The following is an 11,051-nucleotide window of genomic DNA, read 5'->3' as shown; positions in this document are numbered from 1 at the left end:
CACACGCACACGAACACGCACACGAACACGCACACGCACGTACGCGCACACGTACGCGCACGCGCACACACACGCACACGCACGCACGCACGCACGCACGCACGCACAAACACACACACACACACACACACACACACACACACACAACACAGAACGTATACTCATAGAGGCGTTAATTGCAATTTGCGATACATTTAATTACAGATTATATTAAAATGTATATACCTGTGCATATATATAATATAAAAATTACTTGCGAGTATATTTCGCGATTGTGTGTTTTCTATATGAATTCAAGTGGCCAACGACCAATATAGAGTTATGACTAATAATTTATCTATTATAATAATACCTATAATTGTTAAATTCTATCGCGATCTGTTTTATTGACAATACAGTAAACGTATAAAAAACATTTGTACATATATTCATGCACTCAGCTATCTATATTTAATATAGTTACATGTTCATGATCATATATACCTTCTAAATTAGTACGGTAGTTTCAAAAAGTTAAATTTCACATACACCCTAGGCTTTATATAAATTGATGTCGTGGCATGTTAGCTCAAAGTTGCTATAGCTTTGATCTGAACATGTGAATTATATACCCGCGATATAAATATGTTCATGTAATGATGCATATGAATATTTATCCATTACTTGAAATGTGAAAATGTATGCTCATTTATATATATTAGGTAATGCAATAAATTAACCGTCGGTTGTTTCTTTGACCCTGTGGCCTAATGGATAAGGCGTCTGCCTCCGGAGCAGAAGATTGTGGGTTCGAGTCCCACCAGGGTCGCTAATATTTTACCAAAAGATTATTAATAATATTATCAGTTATTTACGACGTGCTCCTAAATGAAAAGAAATCTATATCGCCAGCGTTATTTTTTAATTAATTCCGTAGCTAGTAGAAACACACGATTAATTATTTACTCTAGTACTAGTAGCATTGATTAGCTGCAGGTGGCTGCACCATCGCATTAATCGCGATGGCGGCAGAAACAAAGCGTAACTATTTGTTTGTTTATGTTTATTGAATGTAGTGTTGCCGACTTAATAAAGCTTAATTAAGCTTTTGATAAATTTCATTAACTACACTTTGTATATTAGAACGTAGGTAAAGCACACTAATCCTGTGTATGAACAATATCATCAAATACTAAACTGGTTAGAAATGATGCTCATTCACGTCAATCATTGCACTGTTTTTGTAGAAATTGAAATAAAAATGAAATCAGGGTAGCTGCTGCATAGAAAGCAAAAAATACCACCGATTTTGCTGCCAAATTGTAAAAAAGTGTGTGACTGTTGCACTCGCTATAACTTTGGTTCAAACTCTTCGACGGGCTGTCGTAACTGTATGTGTGTGTGCGTTGCCAATTATTAGTTTTGGTACACTGTACGACCGTGTGAGTTTGCAAATGAAATGGTAATTGAGATGTTTAATCAAACCTGTAACTAGTCTAATGTAAAATCAAAGGAATCTCCTTTGTTTGACACGCACACGTGTGTATGTGTGTATCAATGCTTGAGTACGTTTTGCATACACAAGTGAATGTTGCAGTGTAGCACTTTGTGTAGCCCTCATTCACTTATGTCACTCTCTCTTTCAGATATGGCAACATCAGTATCGGTCCCAGCAGTATCCAGCTCTATGGACTGGGAAAATATTAACAAAGAACTCAAAAGTCATGGATTTGCACCAGTGGAATTAGAAACAATGAATTTTGGAAGCCTTGCTTCTGAGAGTGCCGGTAAAGCCCGTCTCCTCCCAAAGTACTATCGCTACGTATGATGGGATATCTATGGGAAAATGGCGGTTTTTTTCTAAGTTTGTTATTTATCAATTTTAATAATTGCTCGCTGACATGTAAACACATACTCAGTGATAGCGCACATATAATAAATCGAGGCGTGGAAGTACAGAGAAGCGGTTAAAATCATAAAAAGTTAGATAATTTTACGTTTAATAGCAGCGCACGTCATGCCGAACGCGATTCTATTGCGCCTCTCGCCATCGTAGTGTTAAGCGAGAAGGGAACTTGTGGCTATATATAACCTAGCTCTAGTACTATAGCCTGCATACAGTTGCCGCAGTTGCCGCGTACAGTTCTACAGTTGCTGCGGCAACTGTACGTGGGCTATAGTACTAGAGCTATATATCACCATGTAGTTTATGTCACGTCAACTTTATATATAAGGGCTCATTGACGGAAATGTACCATAAGTGTCTGATATAGATAGGTGTTCATTCTATAGTTGCTTCACCATATAACTGCCACTCAAAGGAAATATATTCTTTTAGAAATATAATCATTTCTATAAAGGTGACCAATAATACAGTTACATTTGATTGTATCTTCGTAATTTTGGAATTAATTTTTAAATTTTTCGTAAAATCTTGGAACTTCTATCCCCTACAAACATATATGTGACCCGCTCTAGCAAAACCAGGATTAAGTAGGAAATTCTACAACTTGAGTTATGTGCATATCTGAATAGATAATTTAATTACCTTTAAAATGATATATAATATTTGGCTATATCTAAAGAATTGACCGATCTACAGCAATTTGAAGATCGGAAACCGACTTATTCCGGAATATGCCGCTTTTGAGATAAAGCGTTCCGGGTAAGGGGCCCAGTCGGGGATGAGCGGTCAAAAGCCCTTTTTTATTTAATTAAAAATGACCATAATAATCTAGAGATATCTGAACCTATATATCCGGATTAAATATGCACTTAGGAACTTATTTTTGTAAAAATCTCATTTTTGTCCAGGTAGGCCATTTTCAGCATTGACATGTGTGCGTGCTTATTACTCAAAACAATGACTTGCGACTTAAGCCTGGCGCACATTGCCGAACATTTTTCCGAACAAATGTTCGTCCGAACAAATGTTTTTGTCTGGCAATGTGCGGGTGAACAATTGCTGAGCGCAGATTGCCGAACATTTTGCAGCGAACAACCTCGTGGCGCCGTCTAGTAGCTGTGTTGTAGAGAGTCACGTGATCGGCGTGTGGCCAATCGGTGTGATAGGCATTTACAAATGTTTCTAGATATGTTCGACATTCAGCGCACATTGACGAACATTCGACGAACAATGTTCGAGATATCAAACATTTCCGATCTTCAGAAACATTGTTCGGAACAAATGTTCGGCGACTTTTTTCACCGCACATTGCCATACATTTCATGGAACATTGCTACGATAATGTTTTTGAGCAAAATGTTCGACAATGTGCGTCGGGCTTTAGTCTGTATTATGCTGGAGCGGGTCACATATGTGATTGTGTATAGATTTAAACGTTTTATTCCTATTATGGCAATAATGTTGTGTCAAAAATATAAATTTTTGGTACTTTTAGATATTGTAGTAATGGATCTTCAGCAACGTACCGTTTTAACTGCGACAATAACGGATCTGCTGAAGAAATGTGACCATGGACAGTCAATCATATCAGATTTAGTTTTGTCCAACAAGCATCTCAGGTAATATATTCCAAATGAATATATATATAGTATAGGCAATGATCTCTGAGTATATCTGTTGACTGTGGCTAAGACACCTCTCTCTCTCATTTCCGATATCTACAATAAAGTGGTGGTCTGGCAAAAATCATTCTCCAACAAACCATCCACCTATTTTAGTCTTTCTTGTATTCCTACAAGGAAATTTGATTACCATTTTATGTAATTTTGCTAATAATCACGGTTTTTCACAAATGCATTGATAGATTGTACAACTATCAAAGTTTTGTTTAATGAATGCTCAATGTGATGTTCATGATTACTCTACTTCCAGAGAAGAGTTGAAGGCACAAGTGGCATTTTCAGAAAAGTGCCACAATCAGCTGACGAGTTTACAAGAGAAGTTGGCTGCGGAGGCTAATATTAAGGTATTTCGAATCTACTTTATATACATTTGCTAGCATGCTTACCAATTTTTACCACATTACCGTTCAGAGACTGATTTAATTGATTTAATTTCTCATCTAAGCAATTTAGCAAATAACAGAGTCTAATACATATTTCTTTAGACACCTCAGGTTTCTAGTAGTGGAGAAGGACAGAAACCAACATCCTTGACTTCTTTGGCTACCGAAAACACGTGAGTTCACTTAAAAACCTCATCATTCACACATTCTTCTTTACTTGATTTATTTTTGCTCATTTGATTGCTATACACAACATGTGCAATCCCAACAATGTCTGCTTCAATGATCAGAACATTAATGCATACCTGCTCATTTATCTAGGCTCATACAACCGTATGTGATCAGTCAGGTCTACCTCTGGATGTTTTTGAAGTTTGAGCAGAGACTTGAGCAACTAAAGTTATTTTTTAGCCACCAATGAAAAACTATAGCCGCTGTTCACTTTATCGTATGTGCTAAGAACAGCAAAGCATAAACGGGAGATGGGCATGTGAAAAGAGGTGTACGAAAACATTTTACGACACTACAATGCAATTTGACGATTTTCTTTGTTCATTCGTAATTTTGTGAGCAGTTAAATCATTCGCACATTGTATTCACCAGTTTGTGTAGTAAAATTGCCACTGTTATTTATTCATCACATTTTGCGAAGGTGGCGAACGCCAGCGGTAGTCCTGTTCAGTGTGTTTATTCATGTCCTCTCATTTATCTAGGCTCTTACAGATGCTAACAGAGGAACAAGACTTGGTAATTGAGCAGCTTGCAGCCCAGCAAGCTGGACAGTCAAGTAGACAGAGCAGAACAGCCAAGAAGTACAAGGAAGCCTACAAGGTTTGCATGGCCAAGCAAATCTCTTACTGTCAGCGGTCCGTCTCTAATCATCAACCTGTGTCATCAGCTGTTATGGAATCTCATATGTTGCATATGTGCTTAAAGATTCACGGTTGCTATTTCACTCGAAGCCAATTGGAGCAACTAGAGACATGGTTGTTAAATAAGTAACTTAGCAGTGTATTCTATCGTTTACTCTAATTTCTTGTAATGAGTATCAGTCGGAGACGATCTCATTTATACCTACTGTCTCGGCTACAAATTAGCACACCACATAGCTCACGATATTATTTTTGCGCAGTAAGTTTATAAACACATAAGTGATGTCAAATGTTTGAATTATAACCACGCTAGCCTAGTGTATCTTGAGTCCAAGCTGAAATGTGTTATAGAATAAGGATGATGTGTGAATGACTTCATTAATTAGCACAGTGAGTTAATCGCTCAACCTTTCCTTGCAGTAACAGATACAATGTTATGTGAACTATTTTTAGGGATGCCAAAAAAAGCTTGCAGAGGTCCAAGAGAAGCTAGTGATACTCCAAGAGCAATGGGATCTTTTGAGTTTTGAGTTAAATAATAAGTGAGTATCATGTAATTCATTGTATTAAATAACAGATAATCCCTATAAATGGAAATTGGTGTGAAATAGCTTGCATGGTGTTTTCAGTAGCGAAAATATTTGCCGTGCATTAGATGTCATTGTTTTATTCTCTAGGTATGATATGAGCGGGCTGAAGGAACTGCAAAAGAAGGTTAGAAAGTTGGAAATAGCATTACAGCCAAAAATAATGCCAAGTAGAGAGGTGACCACTGAGAGGAGTATGAATAAATATACATACAACTTGCCGTTTGTCGATGAAATGCCTAGTGCAATGTGCAAGCAACATCTAAAGGTGTGATAAAAGTTCTGTATTTGTTTGTATAGTTTTTTCTGCAATATCTTATTGTTGTTTCCCTATCTCAGTGCTTAATGGTTAAACCAACAAGCCAAATCTCTTGTTACATGATATTCATTATTTCGTGTGCATCTATCATCATAATTGCTGTTAAGATTCATTATATTTATGTACGTTGTTCCAGAACATTTGTCAGGTGTTAGAGGTTTACGATGTGAACATGTTCTCTACCAAATTGAAAGCCATGTCCCAGCATTTGACATCTGACGCAAAGATGAAAAAAGTACTTATTATTGTTACCATTGTCTTATTATAAGAGCTTATTAATATTATTGCTAGAACAAAATACTTGGATTGTGCCTAGATTTTTCTTGCTATAACACAGTATTATGTTTACACACTGCCCCTTCTGCCAGCATTCAGTAAGCTCTTCCAAAATCCTTTGTAAATCTTTCTTAAACGTCATCTCGGTCGGTTTGACATTTTAAAATATGTAACTGCTAAATTTATTAATGTGTTGTTCGAAGAGTACTTGACACCATTGTGAAAAATGATCATGTCACGTATTAAAAGGGTAGAGAGCCATTCTTGTTTGTAGACTGGTAAGTACATTTCGAAGGGGCATGAGCTAGAGCTAGGAAGAGCGAACCCTGTCACTGTTTACATTAATTTGACTTCTACCTAAACACTTTCTAATTTATAGGCCCTGCACGAAGTCGTATCGCTGACGAAAGGAGAGCGTCACGTGAGATGGGGCACTCCTCGTCCGAAACACGCTGTCTGGTGTGAGAAAACCTGGCATGGAGTGATACCCATGCTGACTCTGTGGAGGCAGAACACAGTCCAGCTAGAGGTCAGGCAGACGTGGTTGTACTTAGAGCAGACGTCCTGCCTACTTACTGAAGTGACGTTGCCACTAAATTTGACACGACAAAAACGAGAAGATTGTGAACTTGCCCCGATTATCTAGGCACAAATCTAGGCACAAATCTTGCCTGCTTTTAAGTAATTGTTAAAGTAAAATAATATAATAATAATATAATTAATAATAATACTTATTATATGTAATAATAATAATATAATAATGTTATAAGTAAGTGCTATGAGGCCTGCTTGCCGTCTCTAAAACTCTAAAATGGTCGCGATGTATTTCGTGTTCATTTATTCTCATTTAGTGGTGTTATTTTGTTTTAGGCATTACAAGAAGAGATTAATCATGTTGTGCAGACTTTGCCGCCACAGAGGGAGCTACCGTTCCCATCTCCCAGCAATGAGCTTAGCGTCACAGACATGATTGATATGCTTAGGTGCATTGGCGAGGTAGATCCAACACAGAGCCACAGTGAAGTAAGTTTTCATCGTGCTTTTATAATATCTCATCGCAGTTTGATGTGTGCGTTTTCGGCATTCGTAAACTGGTGCTCAGTGCTTATCGGTCTTACTGTCACCACATACAGTGATGATTAATGTGTGTGTGTGTGTGTGCGTGTGTGTGTGCGTGCGTGCGTGAGTGTGTGTGTGTGTGCGTGCGGATGTGCATGTGTGTGTGTGTGCACGCATCTGTGTCTGTGTGTGTGTGCGCAGGTCTGTGTGCATGTATATCAAAGTACTGCGTGTAATTGTACATGAATACCGAATACTTTTGCATTGGTGGCCAAGAGAAATCATAGGCAGATAAATGACCAACAGAGACCATAGATAAATAGTGACCAACAGACATCACACACAGATAAGTGACCAATAGCGACCACAGACAGATAAGTGACCAACAAAGACCACAGGCAGATTAACAAGCAAGAGATACCATAGAGAAATAGTGACCAACAGACACCACTGACAGATAAGTGACCAACAAAGACCACGGACAGATAAATTTTAAACAGAGACCACAGACACAGACAGATAAGTAACCAACAGAGACCACAGATAAGGTGAATGATGTTGAACGGAGCATCGGTTAATCCTCCTCAATCCCCGCATCCCCGTATGTAAGAGAAACCAGCATCACAGCAGCAGCTGCTGGCTATCGTGCAGTGTCTATGCATGGGTGGCTAACAGATGCCACAGACAGATAAATCACCAACAGATGCCACAAACAGATAAATGACCAATGGCCAACAGATGCCACAAACAGATAAATGACCAATGGCCAACAGATGCCACAAACAGATAAATGACCAATGGCCAACAGAGGCCACAAACAGATAAATGACCAATGGCCAACAAAGACCATGGACAGATAAGTGACCAATGTCGACTACAGACAATTGAATGACCAACAGAGACCATAGATAAGGAGAATGATGTTGAACGGAGCATCAATTAACGACTTCACTCCACGTGTAGGAGAGGCCAGCATCGCAGCAGCAGCTGCTGGCGATCGCGCGCTGCCTGCAGGACGTGTTCGAGCTGAAGTCGCTGAGTCACGCGACGACGCGCATCGTCGACGTCCACAATCAGCTGCAGGAGGTCAGGAACGTGATGCGCACGCTGAAGACCATGCTGAGTCTAGGTGAGCCACTCCCCGCCACCTCCCTCCTTCCCTCCCTCTCTCCCTTCCTCCCTCCCTCGGTCTGCTCTCTCCCTCCTCACCTCCCTCCTTTCCTTCCTTCCCCATCTCCCCCCTCCCTCGGTCTGCTCCCTCCCTCAGTCTGCTCTTTCCCTCCTCACCTCCCTCCTTCTCTCTCTCCTTCCCCATCTCCCCCTCCCTCGGTCTGCTCCCTCCCTCCTCACCTCCCTCCTCTCCTTCCTTCCCCATCTCCCCCCTCCCTCGGTCTGCTCCCTCCCTTCCCACCTCCCTCCCTCTCCTTCCCTCCCTCCCTCCCTCCCTCCCTCCCTCCCTCCCTCCCTCCGGCCCACCATCGCTGACTATTGACCATGATCCTAGTCCCGTAAATGGCATTGAACACCATTAGTTCTTATTGCTTCGTTCCTTTCACGGTTTTATGGTTCGTGGCTTTTTTACGATGGTTTTTACTGGGATTGTTACATTAGTCGATGGAATGTGTTAGGACTATCAGACACGTGAGATATATGCTGAATAATGATTACCTGCTTAATAGACTCCGGATTTTGAAAATTTGGATTTTTTTTTTGGTTTTACAAAATTAAATTCATTTGCGTAATGATTGGTCACCACCGATCCGTGCAAGTTTGCGTCTGTCTGTGATATTTGCGTGCGGCGAGTTGTAGAGTGTGGCGCTGCCTTGTGTCATTGCAGGTGAGAATGCCTCGTCGACGGCTGTGGTGGATAGTGTAGGAGCACTGTTGGTATTCCAGCAACAAGTCGAAGAGAAGTGGTGGCTCATGGAAAATTAATACACAGACAGATTGTGTGTGCGCGTGTGCGTGTGCGTGTGCGTGTGCGTGTGCGTGTGCGTGTGCGTGTGCGTGTGCGTGTGTGTGTGTGTGTGTGTGTGTGTGTGTGTGTGTGTGTGTGTGTGCGTGCGTGCGTGTGTGTGTGCTTTGTTATTATATTTTTGCATTCTACCATATGATTACACTATACATACTCAGTGATCGATATCATGTTTCTGAGTCATCGACTGCCAAGTGCGCTGCATCAAAACACGTGTGTATCATAATCTACTAAGTATTCTATGCCATCACACCTGTATGTTTTTTGCTAGCAAAGTATGCTGTGCCATTACGCCTGCATTTCTTAGACATCCAAGTATCCTGCACCAGCACATCTATATGTCTTGGACTGCCAAATGTGGTGCGCCATCACACGTGTATGTTATTGTTAGTATGCTGCACCATGGCTTTGTATATTGTGAAATGCTAGAAACGCGTAGACTGCTAGTTATGTTGCACCATCGCACCTGCATATCTCAGGGATGCTGAACACGCTACAACGCGACCCCACTGTGTGCTGGTGTTCACACCTATGTATCTACGCTGCACCAACATATATTCTGTATGACACTGTGTGCTTTCCAACTAATATATCTTTAAAACAAGCACTCGGCTAACTAATTATTCATGCATCAATGACTGTATATATGAATCACACCTAAGAGTGTCAGATTTCTATGTTTCACGTAGATCGATTTTATTAACTAAGCGAGAGCAGAATGTTATGTTGTTATTGCATGTGCAATTCGCCTGGAGAATTTTATTATACGTGCACATAATGTATAGTGGTAGAATGTATATAATGCATGCATATGAATTAGTTAATAATAACTGAAATTCACGTCTCTTCGTCTGATGAGTGTCAGTAAATGAGGCAACCTATTGAGTAGCAAAAATATATTTTGTCACAGCGAGTTAAGAAATTGCGAAGAATACCTCAAATATTGCTACGGAATTTCATAACACTGTAATTATTATTTCATGCTGAATCCGAGTTGTTGTTACGACGTTTCTATATGGTAGATACGTGTGTGTTTACGTTGCTTATATTACAATCCGGTTAGATACATTTATAACCTGTTTTATCACTCCAATACGTATTAGGATTCTATGTCAGTGTGCGCGCTTGCAAACGCATGCATATGAAAACGTGATTAATTTATCATGCTAGTATATATACACTCGGTGATCACGTTTCATAGGCATTGGGTCAACCGAGTTATCACCATTATGTTTATGTGTTGGTTCTTACATATATAATAGATTTATACATATACTGTATATATAAGTTTGTTGTTAGTTTGATTATGGTACTGCATCCGATATCATTATATTTGAATCGTCTACATGAAGCTGTTATTCTTGTGCATTTCTCCTATTTTTCGTGCATATGTATTACGATTGATCACCCCCCCCCCACACCTGAAATAATATACGTTAGCCCGTGTAACGTCAGTATTGTATTGTTTTCGCTTGTTTGTCGGCTGTGAAATTTCGCTTCTTTTGGTCCAATGCACGTGCAACGAATAATTCATACATTAGCGTGGTTAAACATCAGAATAGAGAGAAGGGATCCCTTTCGTGTAGCGAGACCACTACCCTCAAACCTATCATTGTCGCATCAACGTTGGAGATTGGCGATGTCATTAACGTTGGAGTTAACTAGAATTGACCCCATCAGACCCCATTAACGCCCACGGGACAAACCTAGAGCGAGTTTAAACCGTTGCGGTTGTTCTGTACTGCCTGTTACCGTAGTATAAGATAGTACTGTGCGCATAGAGGGTACAACCACTACACGAAATGAGCGCGGAAATAGATTTAATAGAGTGTCGGGTAAAATACGCACGCGCACGCACGCACACACACACACGCACGCGCACACACATACGCACGCACGCACACACATACACAAACGCGCGCGCACACACACATATACACGCGCACACATACAGAAACACGCACCCAAACGCGCGCGCGCACACACACACACACACACACACGCACACGCACA

At 40.3% G+C, this 11,051-nt stretch overlaps 1 protein-coding gene and 1 non-coding gene across 5 annotated transcripts; both read left to right on the top strand.

The window, feature by feature from the left end:
• Positions 1-735: 735 nt before the first annotated feature.
• Trnar-ccg lies at positions 736-808 on the top strand. The gene has a single exon. It is a non-coding gene; the product is annotated as a tRNA-Arg (tRNA).
• A 192-nt stretch (positions 809-1,000) lies between these two features.
• On the top strand, positions 1,001-10,474 carry LOC106804649. Of its 4 annotated transcripts, none has more exons than XM_014805919.1 (13): positions 1,001-1,020; positions 1,626-1,766; positions 3,381-3,504; positions 3,818-3,911; positions 4,053-4,123; positions 4,664-4,781; positions 5,276-5,364; positions 5,500-5,587; positions 5,865-5,963; positions 6,384-6,533; positions 6,875-7,027; positions 8,027-8,192; positions 8,901-10,474. In XM_014805919.1, the coding sequence occupies exons 1-13, from the start codon at positions 1,002-1,004 to the stop codon at positions 8,996-8,998; spliced, it is 1,410 nt and encodes a 469-aa protein (XP_014661405.1). In that variant the 5' UTR covers position 1,001; the 3' UTR covers positions 8,999-10,474. The 4 variants fall into 4 exon arrangements, with proteins under 4 accessions (XP_014661405.1, XP_014661403.1, XP_014661406.1 ...); XM_014805917.1 differs by having other exon boundaries at positions 5,500-5,677; XM_014805918.1 differs by lacking the exon at positions 1,001-1,020 and adding an exon at positions 1,057-1,125 and having other exon boundaries at positions 5,500-5,677.
• Positions 10,475-11,051: the final 577 nt, after the last annotated feature.

The sequence above is a fragment of the Priapulus caudatus genome, unplaced genomic scaffold, assembly GCF_000485595.1.
Source record: "Priapulus caudatus unplaced genomic scaffold, Priapulus_caudatus-5.0.1 Scaffold82, whole genome shotgun sequence".
Taxonomy (NCBI): Eukaryota; Metazoa; Priapulida; class Priapulimorpha; order Priapulimorphida; family Priapulidae; genus Priapulus; species Priapulus caudatus.
This window is presented reverse-complemented; position numbering and strand designations above follow the sequence as displayed.